Source organism: Dioscorea cayenensis, chromosome 18, assembly GCF_009730915.1.
Source record: "Dioscorea cayenensis subsp. rotundata cultivar TDr96_F1 chromosome 18, TDr96_F1_v2_PseudoChromosome.rev07_lg8_w22 25.fasta, whole genome shotgun sequence".
In the NCBI taxonomy this organism is placed as follows: Eukaryota; Viridiplantae; Streptophyta; class Magnoliopsida; order Dioscoreales; family Dioscoreaceae; genus Dioscorea; species Dioscorea cayenensis.
In genome coordinates this window covers 22307633-22332565 of record NC_052488.1, presented here as the reverse complement: position 1 = coordinate 22332565, position 24933 = coordinate 22307633, and the positions used below count along the sequence as shown (strand labels likewise).

General features: G+C 38.9%; 3 protein-coding genes and 1 long non-coding RNA gene across 6 annotated transcripts; 1 reads left to right on the top strand and 3 right to left on the bottom strand.

Moving 5' to 3' along the window:
* Nucleotides 1-175: 175 nt before the first annotated feature.
* On the bottom strand, nucleotides 176-7733 carry LOC120281897 (E3 ubiquitin-protein ligase UPL4). Its single transcript, XM_039288594.1, has 17 exons — nucleotides 7097-7733; nucleotides 6891-7001; nucleotides 6661-6780; nucleotides 6348-6506; nucleotides 6083-6250; nucleotides 5325-5480; nucleotides 5131-5252; nucleotides 3893-5018; nucleotides 3544-3616; nucleotides 2167-3392; nucleotides 1845-2078; nucleotides 1667-1771; nucleotides 1235-1315; nucleotides 1096-1164; nucleotides 863-991; nucleotides 704-787; nucleotides 176-612 (listed from the first exon to the last, which is right to left on the bottom strand). Exons 1-17 carry the CDS (start codon nucleotides 7640-7642, stop codon nucleotides 547-549), a joined length of 4575 nt encoding a protein of 1524 aa, XP_039144528.1. The 5' UTR covers nucleotides 7643-7733; the 3' UTR covers nucleotides 176-546.
* Nucleotides 7734-8668: 935 nt separating this feature from the next.
* LOC120282227 lies at nucleotides 8669-11011 on the bottom strand. 2 transcript variants are annotated; one of them, XR_005542912.1, is made up of 5 exons: nucleotides 10923-11011; nucleotides 9472-9628; nucleotides 9236-9393; nucleotides 9019-9145; nucleotides 8669-8933 (listed from the first exon to the last, which is right to left on the bottom strand). It is a non-coding gene; the product is annotated as an uncharacterized LOC120282227 (long non-coding RNA). The 2 variants fall into 2 exon arrangements; XR_005542911.1 differs by having other exon boundaries at nucleotides 9236-9381.
* Nucleotides 11012-11596: 585 nt separating this feature from the next.
* Nucleotides 11597-14669, top strand: LOC120282224 (probable sugar phosphate/phosphate translocator At5g05820). Its single transcript, XM_039288987.1, has 4 exons — nucleotides 11597-12179; nucleotides 12808-12911; nucleotides 13108-13336; nucleotides 14223-14669. The coding sequence occupies exons 1-4, from the start codon at nucleotides 11718-11720 to the stop codon at nucleotides 14367-14369; spliced, it is 942 nt and encodes a 313-aa protein (XP_039144921.1). The 5' UTR covers nucleotides 11597-11717; the 3' UTR covers nucleotides 14370-14669.
* Nucleotides 14670-15169: 500 nt separating this feature from the next.
* On the bottom strand, nucleotides 15170-16234 carry LOC120282225 (dof zinc finger protein DOF1.8-like). Of its 2 annotated transcripts, XM_039288989.1 has the most exons (3): nucleotides 16091-16234; nucleotides 15427-15944; nucleotides 15170-15312 (listed from the first exon to the last, which is right to left on the bottom strand). In XM_039288989.1, coding segments are annotated over exons 1-3 (558 nt in total). In that variant the 5' UTR covers nucleotides 16130-16234; the 3' UTR covers nucleotides 15170-15311. The 2 variants fall into 2 exon arrangements, with proteins under 2 accessions (XP_039144923.1, XP_039144922.1); XM_039288988.1 differs by having other exon boundaries at nucleotides 15170-15944.
* Between the last annotated feature and the right edge of the window lie 8699 nt (nucleotides 16235-24933).

The following is a 24933-nucleotide window of genomic DNA, read 5'->3' as shown; positions in this document are numbered from 1 at the left end:
CAATTCTCATTTCATAGGTAAGCAGGATATAAACCATTATTTTACAAAAATAAATAAATAAAGAAAAAACAATTAGAACATTTTCCAGAGATCTTCTAATCTGAAACTCAACAAGAGGGAATCAATTTAAAGATCAGAAGCCATGAATAAATGAGAACATCACCAAAGAAGATAATTCAAACATAAAAGAAGCATGCTGTGCATTGGATGGACCATAAATATTTACACAGATTCTGTACAATGGAACAGAAATAAAAGACAAATAAAATTAAAAGAAAAAGAAAAAGGAGAGGTTCAACTAGCTGCTAGGGCCGTGTCCTATGTTTTTGGGTCATATGATTAAATCAATGACTAGCCTGTAAGTTGATACTAATCTGTACACATTGCTAAAGATGGGCTTCCTCTTGTTTGTCCACAATCAGCTCCACCAGCCTCCAGCATCAAACCTTATATTTACACCACCATCCTAAAAAGACTAATTAAGGAATTCACAAGTTTATCACCATTCATTTCAGCATGACAGTGAGAAGCTATCTGTGCATTAGATTATGAAAGATGAAAGGAGCCTTGTCCTTCAGTAATCGCATATAAGAGCCTCTCCTTCATATGTTCCTGCAAACCAAAGCGCGGGATATGATTGGTCAGTGCACTTTGCTAAACTTGTAATGCAACATGTCAAAGAACAGAGATTTGGTATTTTGACCTTGGATGAGTACGCTGGCAGTTTTACATAATTGGCGCAAGTCATCACACTTGGCAAGTCCATATCGACATCGTTGTTACAGTGCTGTAATGTTTATATGATTTAATTATATCAGGGAGAGAGGAAAGTTGACTAACAAGTTCAAATATGATTACTGACCTTGCGAACAATTGTCATTTTTGGGTTGAGAGCAGCGAAGCCACCTAGAGGTAATCGAGGAGATCCAGTCACAAATTGCAGGAAAGCTCGTCGCTGTTCACATCCAAACTCTTGTATGATTTCAAGTAACTGCATGGTAATATCACAGGTATAGTGGTTTGAGATTCCAAAGTGTGTACATATATGTGTGACAAATGGAATCACTAAAACTGAGAGTGGTTTATGATACTAACACTAATGACCGGAGGACTGTTGGCTGTGTAACCATGATCAAACTTGACATGATCAAGAAGCTCACTTAGCTGCAAGGGTGCCTCAAACATTAGCAACTGCTCAACGGACAAGTTACCAGGCTGAGGAAAGAATACTTACATTCCATGTTTCCCGCTCCCCACACAGTAAAAGTTCCAGCTCATCTTCAGTAAAAATTTGGAGGGCTTCCAAAGGAAACACCTATTGTACAGAAAACGAGAAGCCGCCATGGTGAATATAGCAACTTCGGAAAAGAAGCTTGTTTTTGGATTTGAATAATCTATTAAAATACTTTAACCAACCAGAGTCAAAGATGAAATGTTGATATTGAACTATCAGACTGAATAATCGAAGGGGAAACATACAAGATCCACATTCTACCATGAAAGTTATACGTAAAATGAAAATTAAAAAGAATTCCAGACAAGGTACACTTATTTTATGGGTCTTCAAATATGGTCAAGCATAGAATAGCTAAATTTCATGGATGACTGAAGTACAAAGGATACACAAAATCAAATAAAGTGGCCCTTTCAACATCATAGAACAAACCTCATTAAACCCAGATTTGAAAGCTTTTACTTGCTGGGCAATCCCAGCTCCAACAGTTGCCTTGACAATGAGTGAGACATAAGTCTCCAAGTTGTTAATATTCACCTGTGATAACAAAAGGAAATCATTACAGAACAGTAACTGCAAAACAATCATAACCCAGTCTTAATTTATGTACCATTTTTGAGTCATTTACAGATGTAAGAACGTAATCCGAATAACCAGGAAGAGTGAAATCAAGGCAAAGATCCTCAATTTTCATATTCCGGAAACACAAGTCAGCCTCAGATGCAAAAGTCAATTTTCCTCCAGAAGATTCCAGAAACTTTTTCCGACAAACAAGAGCTTGAAATTCTAGTAGATTCTTTCCAAGCCCAGGATCAAATGACTGAATATCATACATACTCAACTCCTAAGGACATGTAAGAAAAGCAAATTAATATAAGAAAATAAATAAATATCAGAAACCAGAGAGATCAGAAAGTATAAGGAAAGAAAACCTTCTCAAGCATCATTTTGTAAAATGCTCTAGAAAATGGAAGGTCCAGAATCCGGCCATCTCTGATGCTCTTTGCCACAATCTGCCCGAGAAGCATAAATTTTTTAAGAACATCAGAAAATTGGATCTTAGATGACGAACTTGCATCCGCTGACCATGGGCGAGGGAACAATCCAAAAGGGGCAAATACAAATCCGTTATTAGCGACAGTTGTATCACAATGCACCTGGTCACTGAAAGAACTAGGATCCTCCCTCCACATACCCAAACCAATTTTTTGGAATTCATGACTGACCAAGGTATAGAATTCCATGGAGGGGCCAAGGCCAGTACCAACTTCATCGTTGAATTCCACTTCAAGAACAGACTTGCTTCTGCAATGTAGGGCCATCATCTTGGCAGCAGATTCCAGAACATTTTTCCTATCCGCTTTGAACTTTTTACGATTTGCCATCGCAGGATGAGAACGTCTATTGTTTGATGAATCAATACCACCATTGTGAGGATGATGAATTTGATTCTGCTGATTTCTCAAAGAACCGAACACAGTCAAGCGGAAGTATTTCCTTCTTGCTTCAAAAGTAAACAAAAATGGGCAAGCTGCCATCAGGTGACCACACCATGAAGGCATGCTACCAATACTCAGCATCAAAGGATCTCGCATTTGCTGCTCCAATTTATCAGTCAGCTTAGAACTTATGAACTCAATTTGCGGAATTGGAGATACAGACACTTTCAGGTCATCAAGATTCTGTACTCCTCCTTCAGCAAACCCATTGATTCTTTCATAAGATACGATATGAAACAAGAACTGATTCAACCTCTCCAAAACCTTCAGCAAAAATAATATATCATATAATGGACTTGAATTGTCCATCTCACAGTGAAGCTCTGAGGGCAGCAAATTTGAAAAAGACGGTAGCTTCTGCCAAAATAAGCCATGTTCATCCTCAAGAATTGAAGACTGAGAAGCACAATGAGACGACTGAGAATCTTGAATTTTGTGTTCAATAGACCTTCTGTAGGTGACTTTGTACACTTCACTCCAGAATTTAGGACCAATAGTTATATTAAGCTCTGTAGAGTTCAAGCCTTGTAATATTGCTTGGTAAAGATTAGCAGAATGGTCTATTTCTTTCCCTGCTAAACTGAAAATCAGTTTTGGCTTAGCAATGCTACTAACTGGAGATGATGAACTAATTTTACCTCCTGCCAGTCCTTCAACAGCTGAAGCAATGAAGGGGACAAACCATCAACAAATTGATATAGAAATCGACCTTTGAAAACCTTCTAGACTAGAAAGTTAGATATATCATAGAAGAATGAAAGATTAAAAAGTTTTAAAACAACTGTTTCTTAAGTTTAAGCATAGACTTACAGGTTGTCAAATCCTTTGGCTTAGAGCTCGCATCCTCCGGTAGAGGCAGTTGATATTTGTGTTCAGTAAGGTCCTGAACTCCAAGGTAATCAACATAAGAAATAAGTGTTGGAATCACCACATTTATGACAACAGATGATAACAAGCATCATTAAAAAAAAAAAAACTGAATTAACAGAGCAACTAGATGCATAAGACTTCTAAACCTATGCATGGCCTACGAGACTCAGCCTAACAGTTTGAATCAGCTTTATGGAGACTGCTTAACCTTCCCCATTGTAATATCTGAATTGTTAATGTAAAAATTATAAATTCTTGTACTTGCAGAGGAGAAAGATAAAGACTGTACCCGTAGTATAGTAGAAAATGCTTTCTGTGGTTCCTGCACAGTGTTATCATTCATTTCTTGAGGTTGATCTATATCACTGTTGTTCCTTGACAAAGCATCACCCTTTTCAATAGGCTCCCCCTGTGCATCATGGCATTCATTTTTTTTAACACATACTTTAGGCCACAAAAATTCTTCAATTATATCCAGCCGTGTAGAAAGCTCAACTGACAAAACACTATTATACTCAGATAAGTTTTCCTCTCCTTCTTCTCTCATAAAGGATACTTTCACGCAGGGATTCATCGTTGATTTCTCAACAGGGATATGAGTATAAAAATATCTTGGTTTGTAATTATGGCTGGTGATCACAGGGAAGCTATCAACAGAAGACAATGCTCTCTGCAGTTTTCTTACTAACAATGTCAAAAGCATATCCTTCCAACTTTGGCCTGCTTTTGACAATGAAATATAAGAGAATGTCTGGAACCTCTTCAGTACAATAAGAAAATCATTACTCATGCCACGACCACATTGCCCTTCAAAAGGATATCTGCCATTAGTTAAATAGTGCACCAAGGATCTGATTATTCCACTCTCAATGAACTCAAAAGTGGACATGCCCTCCCCCCCATCAAGCTCTTGCATAACCTGATCTAAAACACGAGCCAAGTGTTCCTCATTTTGAGAGAAATCGTCATTTATTGAGAGCCTGTCCACATTGTCATTTAGGATTGCACAAAATGTTTTGAGCTTCTGCAAAATTTCAGTCAAAGCCATTTCCGAGTCAACTGAATCAGAGATGAAGTGGGTAAACTTTATGTGCTTTGCTAAACTAAATACAGCTTCCTTTCCAAGAGTACAAGTTTTCGCCTCCGATGAAGGCGCCTTCCTTGACATGAATGCATGACACAAACACACAGAGCCATCACTTGCAGTCACTTGACAATTAGAGGATTGTGGATGACTTGAATCTTGAACCAAGCCATCTTTGGGATTTAAAAGAGCATCAATTGCATAAATAACCCCCTCCTTAACAAAAGAACTGGAAAAAACACCTGGAAGCTTTTCCATTAAGGTCTCAATGATCTTTAAAGTCATAAACAGAACATGGTGATCTTTTCGGGCAAGCAAACCAGCCAAAAAGCTGCAGCAATAAACAAAGTAACAAATATCAAATTGAGATCAAAATTTTCAACCTACTAGGTCATACTTGTATTTCAAATAGATTCAACGATTTCATTGTGTAGCCTGCTCACCTTGAGATATTTGTGTTTTCAATTAAATCTGGAAGTATGTCTGATGTGCTAAAGTAAAAAATGTTGTTTATGACAGAAACACAGCCATAACAAACATATAAATTAGCACCGGAATTAACCACCTGCGATGAACTTTTATATTAGTTAAGGTAATGAAATGCAAGCCATTTTAGCAACAGTTTAGAATAAGACACCTGAACAGAGACAGGAAGGATGTCTCTTGAGAACTGATACAGAAAGTCAGGTTTCTCAGTTAGAAAATTCCCTTTTGTCAGCACCAGCTGGACTTCATCATTTTCTCTTGCAGCAGGAGGAATTAGCTGGTTTAAGAAATTGAAAATTTCATATACCTGCAGGCAGCATATGGATTAGGCATTTTTTTAATAATCTTTTCAGAGTAAAGACTTTCAATCACATAACTATATTTTGAAATTCAAAATATAACTAAAGCAACCAAAAGGACTATCAACCATGATACAATCGATATAACTACAGTGACTTTAAAATAATGAAGAGTAAGAGGATTAAGAGTGTAGACACTGAAGCAGAGGAAAAAAAATCAAAAGTAAAAGATCATTTATAGGATGCCAAAAACAGCACATTAAAAGAGGAGCTTAATTGCAGAATATGTTTCACACTTCAAAATCTGCATGACTTCAATGCATGACTTTCTTCTGCATTTCTTTATAACAGATCAGGATCCATCCAAACACAAATATTCCTTTTTACATCTAGTTTTATTTTCAGGTATTCTAGCTTTGGAGCTCTATCTTCTACAATCACATTAGAATAGTTATCAGAATAAATTTGTAGTTATTTGTATCAATTACAAGGCTGTATATTCTAACAAACAAAAGTATGAATTTTTCAGTTCATACAAGACTTCCAACAAAAACCTGCAAAAGGAGATCATGAACAATTATAACAAAAATGTAGTTTAAAGACTTTAAACCTGATTAGGTTGGCCATCTTCAAGAAACAAGTTAGAAGAAGTGCTATGGGATAGGTCTGACATCGTCAAAAGAACTCCACGTAGAATACCACCTATATTCAACTCGAAGAGTGTCTTGAATGCTACCATTGAATTAGCAGTAAGCTTGGTGAGAAGCCCAATCAACCCCTAATGGTAAGCAAAAAACAGAGTTAGTAATCATCTGGCAAAGAGCAACAATGGACAAGAAAATAGCACAGTAGCGTTCAATCCAAATAGAGTGTACATTATAAGTAGACTGGCCAAGTGTCATCCGACCATCCAAGGCTACCAACTTTAAACATTGGTTAATAATTCCACGTTTGCAAAGTTCATCCAAGAGTGCTGGAGATTTACTAAAGCACTCTGTTATTTTAATCAAACATGTAGCAGCAGTCTCTATAAGCTGTTACAGCAAAACAGAACATAAAAAAGCAGAGATTGAGCTATTACCATCCAGAAAGCATATTTATAAGTAAATACTAAATTTATTAAAAAAATCAAAAGGAAAATAGACAAACAAATCATATCTGTGACTAATGAAGAAATGTGTGAGACACCTTATGGTCATCATCATATTGAAGGAAATTGCACAAAATGGGAACGGCATCCATGACAGATGAAGAGCGTTCAACAGAAAGCTTCTTGCACACATTTGCAACTGTAGTGAGAGCAACCCTCTGATGCAAATTATAGCACAAAATATAAGAATTAAAAAATAACAAAAAATAAGTAAGCTCCACATACTTTTTGCATCAATAAAAACTTAAGCGCTAAACACAATCCTCACTTTAATAGTTGTGGAGAAGAAATCAACGTAATTCAGCACCGCCATGACCACCCCTGCTTGCAAGCAGGCCACAGGCTGCCTCTTCGATATCTTCTCCAATACTTGCAAGCACTACAATATCAAAATAATTCAAATAAAATATCCATACAACCACTTCTCTCAAAATTAAAACAACATGATAAAACTTCATAATCATAACACCATACCTGCTCAGCCACGTCCAAATACTCGATCACCATCAACCTTCCGCAAAGCACGGGAACAGCCTCGTGCCGCACGACGACATCCACGGCCCTCGGCATGATATCGCACAGATAAGTCAAAGCCCGGATAGAGAGCAACATAACATCAGGGTACGCCTCCGTGCCGGCCAGCCTCACGAGCGCCGCCACCAACCCTTCCATCGCAGGCCGAGACAGAGTGTCCTCCATACAAAACGAAAGAACTTCGCAAAGCTCCGTCAGCACCGCGAGCACCGCACCAAAATCGGCATCACCAAGCCTCGGAACGATCCCCTCCAACCTCGTCCGGTTCTCCGCGTTACGAGAAGCATAGTTTGGATCATCATCAGAACCATACCCACCATGGTCATCATCCTCATCCGATCCAGACGTCGATGGATCTTGTTCCATATCACAATCCGCCGGGGGTTCAGACGAGGAGGTTCCCGGGTGGAAATCGGAGGAGCCGCACGGCCGCTTATCCGCCGGGAGGTGATCGGCAGCCTCCGCCCGCTTGCGGCCACGGTCCATGGAGGTCTCCAGCGTCGGCGATCGTCGGAGAACTCGAGAGAATTCGAGAGAAACAGAGCACGAGAGAAGACCACGATCGCAAATAGAACTTTTTTGGGGACCGATAGAGAGAACGAAGACGCAGGGGGGGGTTATAAAGGAGAAGATGATGCGTGGCGAATCCGAATCTCAATGCACTTGGATTAATCCTTATCGTTCATTTTCGCCTCGTGATTCGTGCAACACGACTCTGTGGGTGCGATGGGCACCGACTTACCTCTTTTGATTCATATCAAACAGAAGAGTCACTTGAAAAAGGAAATTTTATTTTATCATAAATATCAAAATATATATTTTTTATTATTTTTTATCTTTAGTGATAAAATCAGATTTATTTTTTTTTTTTTGAAGTTTTCTGCTCAAGTATATCATGTTTTGTATCCCTAAATATATATTTATCATAATTTTTATTGTTGATAATTTTAGTAAATATTAAATTCCAACATTTAATTTCTATATGCACACCGCCATTGATCATAGAACTTTTAAATGACTCTGTTAATTAATTACACATATGACATCATCAATCAATATAGAGTGTGCTCTATTTAATGCCGTAATTTAAGTTGAATTTAATAAATATAAGTGATTCGTTATCTTTAGAGAGGATGAAAAAAAAATTAATGAAAAATAAAGAATAAAATAGCATAAAATCATTATATCTAATTGAAGTTAAATAAATTTCAATTAAATATAAACCTTATACAAAAACAAATCAAATTTTAAATTATCTAATCATCCTATATTTCATACTTCAAATTTCAAAAGAAACAAACAAAGATTTTCTACAGAATTTTAGATTTTTTATATTTTATTTTAAGTTATGGTTTCCAAAATCCAAATAACAAGATAAGAATTAGTTGTAACCAAATGCAAAATTCAAAACATTCTTCAGTATGACCATAAGAACACTAAATACATTGGATGTAAACTGAATCATGAATTAAACTTTTTATTTTATATATATATATATAACAAATACACCACATGTCAAGACAAGAGTAGTCTCATAGTCCATAATTGTTAACTAATAATCATAAGCAACAAGAATCACAATATATATTTGTTTACTACAAAGAGACTGTTCTCTCAAATTGGAATAGGCTTCTGAAATTCCAAAACTTTGTTTAGAATTGATATTCATTATTCTCTAAGATCTGGGCTTCTCTTACTTCTCCTTGAAAAGTGCTAACAAAGACACGCCTGAGACCTTCACCACCTTAAACCTGACTCCAGGAATCAACACCTCATCCTGCACAAGCACACAAGTTTTATATGGAAGGTCAATATACAGTGATCACATCTCTGGTAACTGTTGTGTTGGACTAGAAACTCACATTTTCCTCAATGTAGTTTAAGCAGTCATCATTGGGAACAAATGCAGCAATCTTCTTTCCGTTCTTGCTCAACTGAACTCGGGCACACTTCCGGATGGCAGAGTTGGGCTGCCTTGCCTCAATGCCTCTGCTTGTATCAATTTATCATTTATAAATATTGGTCCAACACAGGAGGAAAGATATGAAAGAAACTTGATGAGTTTGCAACATGGCTCACATTTTGCTCAAGAACTATTCCTTTAGCATGAGAAGAGCCAGCAACTATCATTAGGAACAAATGCAGCAATCTTCTTTCCATTCTTGATCAACTGAACTTGGGCACACTTCCGGATGGCAGAGTTGGGTTGCTTTGCCTCAATGCCTCTGCTTGTATCACTTCATCATTTATAAATATTGGTCCAACACAAGAGGAAAGATGTGAAAGAAACTTGACGAGTTTAAAACATGGCTCACATTTTGCTCAAAAACTATTCCTTTTGCATGAGAATAGCCAGCAAATGGTTTCTTCCATTCATTGCCAAGGTGACTCTTCTTGTATGTTCTATCAGCCCACCTCTGATTCCTTCTGTGCGTCTTGAGCTTGCGTGCAGCTCCCATACCATGAGTCTTCCTGCCATCAAATTGCCAATATGCATTAGAGAAATCTAAATTGGAAACAGCATTACGCGTATCAAAAATTGAAAAATCCAAAAACAAAGAGTAGCAGAGGCTCGGCAGAAGCATGATCAAAGCTAAAACCAGATCATCATTGATAGAAGTTGAACAAAAAGGCAAGAAACATAGTGACTTAAATCACTAGTTGACAAGAAACAGCAAAAGCACAGCATCACTTGGCTCAAGAAAGTTGGCATAAGAGATGGGCATTTGTACAGATTGCACAAATGAAAAAATGGGTAATTCTGTACTAAGCATGTGTACAAGTGTACAAGACAAAGATTGGAGGATATTTCTCGAAGTTCTTTTGTGAAAGTTATTGTATATGAAATTTGGAAGTACACACACAAACAAGATGAGTTCACCAAGATCATCAAAAACTATTGCTGTACTTATCAAGTAATATATTCTAGCAAAATTTACTATTCAATTAAAACCCATATCTGATTAAGAAAAAGGATAAGAAGTATAACAGGAAGTTTAATGTTCACAGAACACTCAATGCATCAATCAAAAAAATTGGAATTGGAAATGGAATGAAAAAGAAAAGTTCATACCAAAAAACACTAAAGGATAACTAAACTAAACTAAATTTAAGCCGGCTGTCTGTGCCCCCAGTGGAGATGTACTTGATCAAACAGAAATACAAATATTTGTAGAAAACTTCACAAATCTAGAGCAAACAACTAAATTGAAGAATAATCAAGATAACTTTATCAAAATAACATTTTTCATATAGAAATTGTCCCATTTACACCAATGGATGTTAAAAAGGGGGGGCTTTATTGATGATAATCCACACATTGATGCATCTAAATGTTAACATCCACCAAAATCTTTATACAGATCAAAGCATTTGCCACCACTTATGATAAATCTCTTCCAAAACAAGAAAAAGCAAGGATTTCTCACAACATAGTGGAAAACAGTAGCTTTAGCTTATGATTGTGTTAAGCGCTGATATCTAAAACATTCATCAGCACAAGACCGTCAATAAGCATCTAAATAGAAAACAATGCCACAAAGCCATGAGCAATCCCTAACAAAACGCAGCCCAAAGAACGAAACTTTCTCCATAAAAGCCCCATTGCTGAGCAAAACAAAACCAGTAAAGAGGATTTCTAGAGCTTAGAATGAAAGGAAAAAAAAAACACCAAAAATTATCAAAATTCGAATTATTCACATGGAATGGGAAACAAAACGAAGAGGAAAGCAGTAAGGATTTGAATGAGATTGAAATGGGATCATACGCCATCTTTGCCCCAATGAGAAGGTCCCGTCCTCTACTTCAATGGCTCCCGAGAGACCTGAGAAGAAGAAGAAGAAGAAGAAGAAGAAGAAGAAAGTGGAACTAGGGTTTCGCTCAGTTGTGTCATTTATATCTATCAGAGCATGTGAAGATCGGACGGTCGTGATTGACCGGATGCAGACTAGTTTAATTTTGATATTGTTGAGGTTTTCTCAAAATTTATGTTTATAAAATAAAAAATTAATTAATTTTTTGTTTATAATATTATGTTAAGTAGATAAATAATAGAAATGGGAGAAGAATGTTTGGGACAAGAACCAAAAAATAAATAAATATGTACACATATAACACCTCCCAAATAATTTATACAATTAATAATATCGTTTGTTTTAACTAATTAATTATCTTATTTAACCAAAAAAATCTAAGGATATATTTAAAGATAAATAGAGGAAAATAAGTGGAAAATTATATATATATATCCAATAATAATTATAGCAATGTTTTTCTTTTCTTAGTTCTTCAACAGTGACTCCTCTAGATCAACATCATTAAAATGTTCCTGTTTCCGAGGCAAATAATGCACTTTTCCGTATTTTTACTTTATATAAATTTATAACTAATTAATTAATTAATTAATTAATCAATAAATAGTCTTCGGCTTCCGGGCTTCATTCCACCACCGCAAATCTCCGGCAAATCTCATGAAACGCTCCGAAATCCCATTGCACGAACCCTAACCCTAGCTCCAACCCATCCCTTCGATCGATCCATCTCCTCCCCAGATCGGAGAGCAATGGGGGCCTTGCCTGTTCCACCGCAGGTCACCGGCCGGCTGCTCACCGTCGGGCTCGTCGCCTCCTGGTACTCTTCCAACATCGGCGTTCTCCTCCTCAACAAGTACCTTTTGAGCAACTATGGCTTCCGCTACCCGATCTTCCTCACAATGTGCCACATGACCGCCTGCTCGTTGCTCAGCTACGTAGCCATTGCGTGGCTCCGCGTCGTGCCCATGCAGGCCGTGCGCTCGCGCATCCAGCTTCTTAAGATATCGGCCCTCAGCCTCGTATTCTGTGGCTCCGTTGTCACTGGGAATGTCTCGCTTAGGTATCTCCCGGTGTCCTTCAACCAGGCAGTAGGCGCGACTACGCCCTTCTTCACCGCTGTGTTTGCTTATCTTATGACTGTCAAGCAGGAGGCCTGGCTCACTTACGTTACGCTCATTCCGGTTGTCACCGGCGTCGTCATCGCCAGTGGGGTCAGTAACACTCACCTCCATTTCATTGTTATTGTTTATTGAATGGAAACCAACCCTTAATTCGCAGAGAATTATTATGAATTATGTGAATGTTGTTAATTTTGTGCTCTGTTTGTAGTTGCTGAAAAAAGAACTCTCCTTTTCTTTTATTTTCTTATATAAATGTACTAAGTAGAGCATCAAACAAGCTAGTTTCATGTATGATGATGCTCATGATGCTTAATATTGTGCTTCGGTTGTGTTTTTAGCTGTTAGTTGGTTGATTGGTATAATCTGGATGCTTATTGACTGAGTTATTTTTTTTTGTTTTTTAATTGGACCACTATTGTCTGTTCTTCCTAACATAGTGGTTGCGAACTTGACTTTCTTGTAATTTCCCTGTTATTTGTGGATGTGTAATCAAGGACCTTTTGGTGTACTTGCTCTTTCTTGTCAAATGGTGCATGCTGAAGTATGAGATCTTCATGTTCATAATACTATAATAGTTAGTCTGGTATTCGGTTGTAATTTTAATGTGTGGATTTTCAGTATACAAGAATTTCCTTGTGATGATTAAATTAGACATATTTTCTGAGAAATCAGGTTGTTAGAATACTGATGTATGACACTCGTGTGTTTTGATGTACAGGGGGAGCCAAGTTTCCATTTATTTGGGTTTTTAATGTGCATTGGCGCAACCGCTGCTCGAGCACTTAAGTCTGTCCTACAAGGGATTTTGTTATCCTCTGAGGGGTAATGCTTGTTTCATTATTTGAATTTGCCATTTAGTTTTCCGATGAATTTGCCATTCAGTTTTCCTGCTTAATGGTATTTCGCATTATGCTCTGTTTCTGTTTTAGGACTTTTATACCTTTCATCTTCAACTTGAGGTTTATACTCTCTTTATAGGTGTTGTCCGCTGAGACAATTCGTGTTTATTCATGTTCAGGGAAAAACTTAATTCTATGAACCTCTTGTTGTACATGGCTCCGATAGCCGTTATTCTCTTACTTTCAGCAACACTTATTATGGAGGAAAATGTAGTGGGCGTCACACTAGCTCTTGCTAGACAAGATATCAGAATTGTTTGGTACCTGCTTTTTAATTCCACCCTAGCATATTTTGTGAATCTGACCAATTTCTTGGTCACTAAACATACAAGTGCTCTGACCCTCCAGGTATTTTCTTTTCAACAGACAAATTTATTACTCAACTTTATGTTTGTATTTATACATTACCACATGAATCGTTCTATCATTAAAGGCAAAACCATCACTTGTTCAGATATATATGCTGCCATTATATTTCTCAATGCCACCTGTCTTACTTTTACCCTTTTTTTTTAGTCATAAATATTTTTGTCATTACAGCCCACTTTCCATCTGGGTAGAAGGTTTCTTTACTGTTTTAACTTTTCTGTTTGTGTACCCATTGCTCATTAGACATGTGCATGTTGGTGCTGGTGGTTTACTTATCATTTTGCCAAACTAATTGAAATAGATTCTGATGTTGCCCTGTGAGATTTGCATTGGAAATCTGACACATAACCCAACGAAAGAGTGACTCCGCAAAAGGAAGGAATTTTCAACACCAATCAATCAGCCCTTAACAAGTGGATGAGAAAAACTTGCTTATGCTACTTTTCTCACACTTATCACGTCCATTCATCTATTTTGCCAGAAACATTAATACAACATGCTGCAAAGGCTACTAAACCTTGCATAGGACAAAATACATTAAAAATAAGCCTCATTTATCAACTGTGCTATGCCGTTCTTTTGACTTTGCTTTGACTAACCAAAATTAAGTTTTATATCAGATTTTGTAGATACATACATACATGCATCCATCCATCCCTGTATCAACCTTGCAGAGGTTCATGTGTTCTTTGGTTCATGCAATGAACGGGCTGCATCATTTCATAGAATGATTTAAGAGTTTCCTCAAAATAGCTGTTTATGTTTTGTTGGTATATATATATACATATATATATATAATAGAAGTAGAACTGAATTGTGCAAGCATTCCTAGAGTGAGAGGTGATCACTATATTTCTATTTTCAGGTACTAGGGAATGCCAAAGGTGCCGTGGCTGTGATCATCTCTATTCTTATATTCAAAAATCCAGTATCTGTAACCGGAATGCTTGGTTATGCAATGACGGTCCTAGGAGTCATCCTTTACGGCGAAGCCAAGAAACGAAACAAGTGATCATCTCTAGCCAAATGCTGTATGTTTATTCAGCCCGGACATCCCACTGCTTGCAGGTGGAAGCCATGTAGTGAATGCCTTGTCCAGGTTCAGCCTGTTCTTCTGCAGAAGAAGTTTTTCCCCTTGTATCACTATTCTCACTTGCAAAGGAAGCAGCAAAGAAAATTTAATAAGATAGTAACTTTATTAGTATCATTATTATTTCCTCTTGTCAGGGTTTGCATCCCTACTACAAATTGTATTACTGAATATGAGTGTCAATCAGTTCATTATTTATTGATCAATATTCCTTTTTTATTTTATCTCCATCCTCAAACTGATAGCTTGATGAATCAAACACACTGAAAGGGAAAATACTAAAATAGAGGAAAAGGGATTAATTACTGCAACATTTATTTGTGTTGTTTTATCCATCCTACAATCCTCACTTATCCAAATACACCAAAAACATTTATCAGAATAAATGGTACTAACAATACACTCATAGTCATACCTAACACAAAATACATCCAAAAACAAAAATAACCGACCTTTTTTTAAAAAAAAAATTCTATTAAAAAAAAAAAAAAACACTCCCCTCAAAGGAACAAAAAGATAAACAAGGAAATTAGAAGAGTTGTCATACTATATAAAATCCAAGTCCATGACCATGACCAGGCGTAACCATGGTTCCTTGCATGCAAACTGGATGTGTTGGCATGCACATGCTCACATTAAAATTTCACATGCTGACACAAACTCATTTCTTTCATGCCATTGCCACCAAACGACAAAGATATCCATTTCATTCTTCTCTGCAATACCAAAATCATCCTCCGGTTTTCATAATCATATATAATTATAATAATAGAATTTCTTGGGAAGAACACCTCCACTATAATCTATCCATCTAAACTCTTACACAATTCCTCTGCTAACCCAAATGCATATTGCCAAACATCATCTGAAACTCACACCAACAACTATCAAGATAATATCTAATATATATACATATATATATATATATATATATATATATATATATCTCTACATGAGAGAACCATTAATGAGACCATACCAAGAAGAAGAAGAAGAAGAAGAAGAGCCAACCCCAACTCCATTCCACCACTGATCTCTTCCAACATCCAAACTCAGGTTAACATCATCAAACCCAAAGACAACATTCTCCATCCCACTAGCTTCAGCAAACTCAAGGTTGCTATGAAAGAAAGGCATATGTTCCTCCATGGCCAACCCTGACTTATCATGAACAGATAAGTTACTTCCTGGTGCTTGCTGTTGATGATCATGATCATGCTGTTGTTGAGGTTTCTTTGAATATGAAGATGAAGAAGAAGATGATGATGATGATGATAATGATGATGATTTCCTATTCTTTCTACATCCACCTCCAACTGGAACATTCCTTAAAGAACCACCATGAGTCCAATACCTCTTGCAACCCTTACACAAGTACCTTGGTTGTGAAAGGCTGTAGTTGTTATAGTAACAAAACTTTGTGTTTGTAGACTCACATCTTGGACACTTCAATGCTTGTTCTTGTTGTTGTCCCTTTGTTATTACCTTCCTCTCTTCCTGCCATCCATATTAAAAATTAAAATATAATTAACAAACTTATATATACATATATATATATTCATGTTTACATATAAATAATCAAATGAGAATAATAATAATAATGAATAATATTGTTAATATATATGATAAATAAATTATATCACCTGGTTATTATGGGCAGTGAAGGAGTCCATGATATCCATGCAAAGAGAAGAAGGAGAATGTTAAATGAGGAGGAAGAGGATGTTGAGAAGCTTGTTATTTGGTTTATAGAGCTAAAGAGTTGTACATGTGATGAGTATGATGATGGTGAGTGGAAAAATTCGACTTCATCCGAAAACGTTTGTTATTCATAAATTCATAGTCATATGTGGGGCCCATGCATGGCGTGGATCGCACACACTCGTGGACCCACCCCTTCACCATCCCACGCCGACCTTGTGGTCTTTATTTTTTTCCTTTTTTTTCTTTTTTTTTAATAAATTATATATATATATATATATAATGTGCGTGGGAAATTGGAATTAAGTTTCAGACTCATCTTTTATTCCAAAAAGAAAAGAAAAAGGATCAGATTCCTTTTACTCTTTGTAAATCTAAAAATAAAAAATAAAAAAAGATAATAATGATTTAGTCATTCAATAAATGAATCTTGATTTATGTATATATTCTTGCATACATTGTGTGAGATTGATTAATAATTATATAAATGATTTTAACTTGTGTTTAGAAGAAAATTCAATTGATTGAGAATAAAATGTAAATAGAAAGATGCTTCGCTGAATATTAATGAGCATTGATTTTTATTTTCTTCTAGCAAAACACATGCTAAATGTGATTACAATATTAGTTTGAGTTTAAGTTGGACACTAATTATATACTAATCTCAATTTATATTAACGTCAATGAATACTAATTGCTATTTTTAATTAATTAAATATTTTTTAATATATACCAAAATTTAATTTCAAAACTGTTTATTTAAATAAAATAAATTTCAATGACCAAAAACGGCCACAAACTTCTGTTTAGTAAAAAGTTCTATATAATACATAATATTAGATTATTTTTTTTAATTCTTTTAATAACAATAACATTAAACATAAACAATCTATCATAATGCTAAAAATTATATTCAAGTAATAAAAAAAAGCATTAATTAAACAATCAATGACACTTGAACAAGTGTCAACTATAAAGGAAAAAAAATTAATTCAATTATTTCCATGCCACTCTTTCATATTGCCAGCAAAACCTTGTAATAAACATGCAAAATAAAAACAAAATTTTTCATCAAAAAAGAATAAAAAAAGAAGAAAAAAAACAGAAATAGATGGTCTAGAAAAGAAAAACATGAAGATGAGCATTGACCGGTCAAACTTAGTTGTGAACCCACATAAGACGAGAAGTGCCTTTGGTTTGATTCGGACGGTGGATCTGACAGAGACGCTGAATCGTACGGCCAGGAATCAACGTACTCGTTTTGCTATTTTTCCCTCCCGGTATGATCACCTCTCTGAATCGGGACCCACCTACCAATACCGACCAATCACAGCCGTTGGTCGGTGGCATGATGTGGGTCCCGGGCATCAACTTAATTTTGATAAGAAGTAAAGGCCATTTTGGGAATCACACTAAAAAAAGTATTTTAAACAAATAAATAAATAAATTTATAACTCAAATTTTCTTTGTCACAAATAATTCAAAACAATTTATAATATGTGAGAAAAATATCAGAGATACATAAACACACTGTTTACATTTTTTTTTTTTTTTGAATAATTAGATAGGGAAAATAATATCTTAATTTCCGAAATTGAAGAGCATATGTAGTTTGTGAGTGTGGGTGTGATGAGGATGGCGAGCCTTCTTCGGGGGTCTATGGGGAGCTTCTGGCGACGGTGGGAGAGGGGGTAACAAGGCGTCTTCTCCACAACTTGCTGGTGCTCTTCCGGCGGGGGTACCAGAGCAGCATTTGTTGGTTCGTTCTTATGCCCAGGTGGCGAGCTCTTCGTCCTCGGGTGAGGCTCGTCCTGTGAGGAAGATGAGTAAACGAAGCTCTAGCGGGGACTGTGGATCATCTGCTCAGGAAAAACTCTCTGGAGCAAAACGTCCGCGGTCCCCGAAGGAGCTCTCGTGTGGACGTTGCTTCAGACCGACACACAAGACCTCTGAATGCAGGCATCAGGTGGTCTGTTTGAGGTGCTTGGGCGTCGGTCATATGGCTTCCCGTTGTACAGTGGAGCTGAGGAGAAGCCCTCGACGGAGAGTAACACATGTTCGCTCTAAACACGCACATCCGCATGGTCGTTCGCCTGTTTCACTAGATGTTAACGTGAAGATGGTGGAGCAGACTACGCTACGTGACCCCAAGGTTAACAGGTTGGAGCTTTCGATTTAACTGTCGCCGGAGTCGGAGGAGCTTCGTGAGGAACTTGCTAAGGTGGCAGTGCTTTCTCTGGAGGAAGGGACAGTGAATGATGCTAATCTCCGTGCTGTGATCCCCTCTCTTATTAACAGGGAGCTCGCTGGCCCTATCACCCCGTTGAATGATGCTCATTTTTTACTTCCGTTGGAGAGTAGAGAGGATGTTAAAGAGTTATGCAAACTGGGGACCTTCAATGCTGCAACCATGGATGGCCCGTGTCGACTCAAACTTGCCCCCTGGTCGGCGGAGCTCGGTGCATGGGGGCGTGCTTCGAGGGAGGGACAATGGCTACTAGTGTGGAACTTACCCTTACACGCATGGTGTTGGACGATGATTGCAGAGGTCATCCGCCCGGTGGCAGAGTTGGTCGCTCTGTCACAAGCGCAGTTACCTCACAAGGAGTTTCTCTCAGTGTTGGTCCGACGGCTGGTGGGGGTCACGCTTCCGATGGAGGTTGTATTGAGCTTGGGTATGCGTAGGTATGTGGTTCTGATCACTGGTGAAAGATGCATGCATCCGGTGTACCGCCGGGACCTTGGCCGTTTCGCTTTCTCTGTAAAAGTGGGGGACGAGGGTGCAACGACGTTGGCCACTAGTGCAATGGTGCAGCCCGAACAGATAGTAGCTGTACCGAATTCGATGTTAGACATCAGTGCAAAGAGGAAAGGTGTGGTGGAGCTTGACTCCCACGCCGGACCGAGGAGAGATGCGCCGTCAGCCGTGCATGGCACGGTGGTGAGGCCGGTGACGACGGTTGAGCCATGCTCCCTCGTCGGTGTGGAGGGTGATTCCACTCATGGCCGAGGACCGGCTGGTCGGACAGAGGATCCTTCGAAGGTGCGGAGACGGACTGGGGGTGATGGCACGGCTCGGTCTCCCGAGCGCCGAAGGGGTCTGCAGGTGCAGTGTACGTCGGCTCGACGTGTCGAGCAATGGAGAGAACGCTCATTTGCTGCGCCGCTGGAACAGGTTAAGGAGAGAGAACGCATGGCAAAACGCTAGTGTCCGAGGTTGCGCTGGTACAGGTTAAGGAAGCGAAGGATCAGGTTAAGGATGGCACGTACGTCGAGGGTGATTCTTCTCGGGCCAAGGTTGTCGGGCGATATACTGCTCCGCAGGCACAAGATATACATGGTGTATCGCCTGGGAGATCTGTTGCTCCGCAGGTGCACGTTAATGATGGACGGTCGGTTGCTCCGCTGGTGCAGGTTATGTATGGAGAGCGGTCTGAATCAGTGGGTGGGCCGGTCAGTTCTGAAGCCATTGAAGTGGGCCGTAGAGTGGAGGATCCACTCATTCTTGATGTTGGGATGAATATGGGCCTTAATACCAGTGTAAATCATGAGGACCCTATTCTTTTATGTGACGTGGGCTTCCAGATGGGCCGGGCCTCTTTAACCAAGAAAAATTTGAGTTACATTTCTGACGATTTGTCGAAGTCGAGTGTACCTGTAACGGTTGACAAAGGGCCAAACCTGTCCTTGGGTCACGAGGAGGAGATTCCTTCCTTGATTGTACCTAGTGTAGGGAGATTAAATTTCTGTGATTATTCTGTGGCACCGGCAATGGCACCCCCAGAGGGTTTCCACTGGAAATTCTTGGGTGGTTTTTGGGTACTGGCTCCGAACTTGATGGCAAATGACAGTGAGCAGTGTATTGAGTCGACCGTTCGCGTCGATGAAGAGAATTCGGAGGCTAAAGAGGCAGATGACTTGTCCCGGGAGATTGATGTTGACTCGGATGATTCGGTATCCAAATTTGAGAGGAAGATACGGGAACTTATCCCGGATCTCCAGGAAGACAGTTCTTCCTTACCACCGGAGCAGGCTCCGGGATTAAGGAAAAGTGAACGGCATAAGAAGCCACCTGCAAGATTTAACGAGGATGCTAGTCAGTTGACTGAGTCTTCCAAGCCATTAAAAAAAAAAGGGGGCAGATGGTGCTAAAGGTACAAAAGCTAAACCGTTGTTGATTTCTGATTGGTCTGATGTACAACTTACTAGTTACTGTGATGCTTGTGGAATTTCTTTTATTGATTCTGTGCATGATTGTATTAAGCAAATTTGGTCTCTAGAGGAGACTCGATCACGGACCACGACGGGTCAGGCGGAGACCTCTTCGGAGGCCCGTGAGAACTAGTTTGTTGATTAATGAATATTATCAATTGGAATGTCCGGGGCCTTGGTAGGCCAGCTAAGAGATTTTTAGTTAAAGACTTTCTTAATATTAATTTTGCGGATGTCTGCTGTTTGCAAGAAACTAAGCTGGAGGTGATCTCTGTGCCAATTTGGCGGGAGATTGGTGGCACGCGCTTGGATCAATTTGCCTTTGTACCGGCTAAGGGATCGGCGGGTGGCATTGCGATCGATTGGAACAACATGTTGTTATCTGGAACGGTTACACATGTGGGTGTTTTCAGTATTTCAGTTGACTTCCGCTCCTTGCGGGATAGTATTATTTGGCGTTGTACGGTGGTCTATGGACCTACCGAGCGGTCTCGCAAGCAGGCCTTTTGGACTGAACTTTTAGATTGTAAAGGGGTATTCTCTGGACCTTGGGTTATTTGTGAGGACTTTAATGCGATTTTTGATATCAATGATAAACCTTCGGGAAACCCTAATTTAGAGGATATCCGATGTGCCAATAACCTGTTGATGTCTCTGTGCTTACAGGAGCCACCTTCGGTAGGTAGGAAATTCACTTGGACAAATGGTCAAGAGGTGCCTATTTGGGTGAAGCTTGATCGATTCCTGGTTAACTCTGATTGGTTAGATCGATTCCCTAGGGTCATCTAGTCGAGTCTGCCTAGACTGGGCTCTGACCATGTTCCAATTAGGTTAGAAGTGGGGATCCATGCTTCTAAGCCAAGACTTTTTCGATACGAGGCGGTTTGGGCCACAGCTGATGGATTCTATGAGCATGTTAAGCGGTGGTGGACGGGCTGTTCACCGATTGGATGTGGGGCCTTTGTCTTTTCCAAGAAGCTAGCTCACGTTAGGGCTCAACTCCGCCAGTGGGTGAAGTTTAGTTTTGGTTCGATCAAACTGAGGAAACTGGCCTTATTACATGACTTGGAGGTTCTGGACATCGCTAAGGAATCGCGATTGCTGACCGCGGTTGAAGCTCAGGAAGAGCAGGAGTTAATGGAGAAACTCAGAACCATCCAAAAGCAGGAAGAAATTTACTGGAAACAACGATCAAGATTACAATGGTTGCAAGAAGGTGATGAAAATACGAAATTCTTCCACGCGGTAGCCAACGGTCGTAGGAACCGGAATTTCATTCCTAGTCTGCAGCAGAATGGTAATATTATGTTGGAATACAAAGAGATTGGGAGGGCATTTACTGAGCACTTCAAGCATCTGTTTGGGACTAGGCGCGCTAGCAGATTCAAGATTGACTTCCATTATCTCTTTTGTTATAAGTCCTCTGTTGATTTGTCAACTCTGGAGCGACCTTTCTCGGATGAAGAAATAAAAAAGGCGGTGTTTGAACTGGGAGGGGATAAAGCCCCGGGGTCGGATGGCTTTCCTCTACAATTCTTTAAGCATTTCTGGGATGTAATTAGAAAGGATCTCGTTCAACTTTGTGAGGACTTTTATTGGAATAGAGCTAATTTAGAAAGGATTAATTGGGCCAATATTGCTCTCATTCCGAAAGTAGATACACCGGAGTCCCCTAGTGACTTTTGACCTATCAGCTTGATAAATTCCTCTTTAAAAATTATCTCCAAACTGTTGGCTTCACGGTTGAGCAGTGTGATCAACTCACTTGTGGATGTTGAACAATTTGCGTTCCTGAAAGGTCGCTGTATTTTAGATAACATCGCAACCGCCGAGGAACTTATCTTTAGCATTCACAAAAGAAGACTTCCGGGGCATATTTTAAAAGTTGACTTCTCCAAGGGCTTCGATAGGGTTGATTGGGAGTTTTTATTGGAGTTGCTCAAAACAAGGGGGTTTGGGGACCGTTGGATCAGGTGGATCAAATGCATTCTTTTATCTTCCAAGGCTTCTATCCTGATTAATGGTTCACCTCATGGGTATGTTTGTTATCTTAGCAGTTTACGTCAAGGGGACCCACTCTCCCCTCTACTCTTCGTTCTAGTAACGGATGTACTAAGCACGATGTTTTCAAATGCTCTGAGATCTAGGATTTTGGTGGGTGTGCCTCTGGGGGATTGGGGTCGTAAATGCAATCTTCATTATGCGGATGACCTGTTAGTTTTGACTATAGGAGGGCTAGAAGATTTGCGAATTGTCAAGCTGATCTTGTATATCTTCGAAGGTCTTTCTGGTTTAACTGCTAATTTTTCTAAAACTTGTCTCTATTCGGTTTCTATGGATGGGTTACCGAACAGGGAGGCGGCGGAGACGCTATGCTGTGCGAGGGGTTTGCTTCCAGTTACTTACTTGGGGATTCCTATATCCGGTAGGAGACCAAGGAAACAAGACTGGGAGATTCTTATCTCAAAAATTCGGAGAAGGTTATCCACTTGGAAAGTGAGACATCTATCCTCAGGGGGGCGACTAACTCTGATTAACTCGGTCCTATCTGCGATTCCTACTTTTTGGATGTCGCTGTTTCGTTTGCCTTGCTGGGTTATCAAGGAAATTTATCGAATCAGAAGAGATTTCCTTTGGTCTGGTCCGGACATGGAACACCCGAGATGGAGGTTGGTGGGGTGGAAAAATCTATGTCGACCTAGGGATCAGGGTGGTTGGGGTATTCTTGAGCTGTCGAGTTTTAATCTTGTGCTCTTGGGCAAGTGGTGGTGGAAGTTAATGACGGATTCTGCATGGTGTGGTGTTGATATCATCCAGTTTAATTATGGAGTGAGCCGATGGAATATGTTCCCCAGGCAGGCAGGTAGGTTTTCCTTCTTATGGAAAGGAGTTCTGGGCTGCCTACCGGCGTTTCGGGGATGTGTGCTGCATGAGGTCGTATCAGGAACTGAGACACTCTTTTGGAAGGATAGATGGTTTAACGGGCGCGCACCTATGTACATCTGGCCGGAGGAATTTCGTAGGACGGGTGAGCCCAATGGTTCGGTTCACGAGTTGCACTACCTTTTAGAGCAAGTTCCTTTCTCTACGGAGGGAGATAGTCTTAACTGTTGGGAAAGAGTCAGGGATTATGCCGGCGTGTTAGGAGACAAAAAATGTTGGAGGTTGACTGGGAATGGATCCTTCACGGTGAAATCATTTTACAATTTTCTAATTGATGGTGGTATGCGTTGCCCCATCGCAAGATTCTTCTGGAAAAAGCCGTGTCCGAAGAAGGTTAACTTGTTCAACTGGTTAGCTTGGAAGAATAGGATCCTTACTTTGGAGGTTCTTGCCATTAGGAGCTGTAATCAGCTCCCTACGGCTACATGTGTCATGTGCAATTTGGTGATCGAGATGACAGATCATCTATTCTTGCGATGTTCGGTGGCTTGACAAGTATGGACGTATTTTGTGAGCCTCCTGCGTCTTCCGGATTCTCCTGAGTCCCTGCAGGAAATCTGGGGGAATTGGAGAACTTCGTTGTGTGCGAACAATAGGGATGTTGGGATTTTAGTAGCAAAAGCAATTGTGTGGAATATTTGGCTTGCTAGAAATGATTGCATCTTTAATGCCAATTGTTTGTCTATGCATGCACTCATTATGAAAATTGACCATGTTTTTATGTCCTGGTTCTCTTCAGCTACTGAGGGTGCGAGGGAGGTGATGGAGGACCATATTGCTTTGATTCGGCAGAGTGCGGAGACCCTTGGGACCAGTGGTCGGGAGACTGGAGGCGATCCTCCAGAGGCAGATAATTTATTTATCACGAGATAGTCGGCTGTTGGTGATGTGCTGAGGATCGCAAGAGAATTCCCTTTTTGATTGTTGTTTTGTTATTTTTTGTGGGAACTTTGCCATGTCTCGTGATGTTCTGTAGGAGTTCTCGTTTTATTTGGATTTTTACTTTCCTTTTAATATATTGCAGTGGTTTATCCACTTCTTCAAAAAAAAAAAAATAAAAAATAAAAAAAAATTGAAGAGCTAATTCAAGTCCATCAGTTATATCATCCCCGAATAATTAATTTTATATTTTAATTCCACATTTATTTATGTTGCTGATGTAATTTGTTTTTTTTATAAAAAAAATATTTTTTTAATTGGTCAAACTCACCAAACACTATATATATTTATATTTATATATACATAAGAAATAAAATAAAAGTGAATATAATTATTGACGAGTCTATTTACTCTGTTTCGTGTTGAATGAATATTGGATCTCTCTGACTCACGCTTAATTTTTCAACTTTCTTTAATAACAGGTCATAATCTCCGAGTCAATTAAATTACACTTTATTTTATAGCTTTGCCAATTTCTTTAATTCTTATTTGAAGTCAATTCTCAAATCCACTGGTTACAAACACAAACAAAAAAAACAATAAATTAAAAATAACCACCAACAATAATAAAACCAATATTTCTTAAAAAAATTTCAATAGATCTAATTTTTCCTAAATAAATATTTAATGTAACAATTTCTAATATCACATTCAAATCAAAGAATAGTATTTTACAATTGCCGGTCCATCG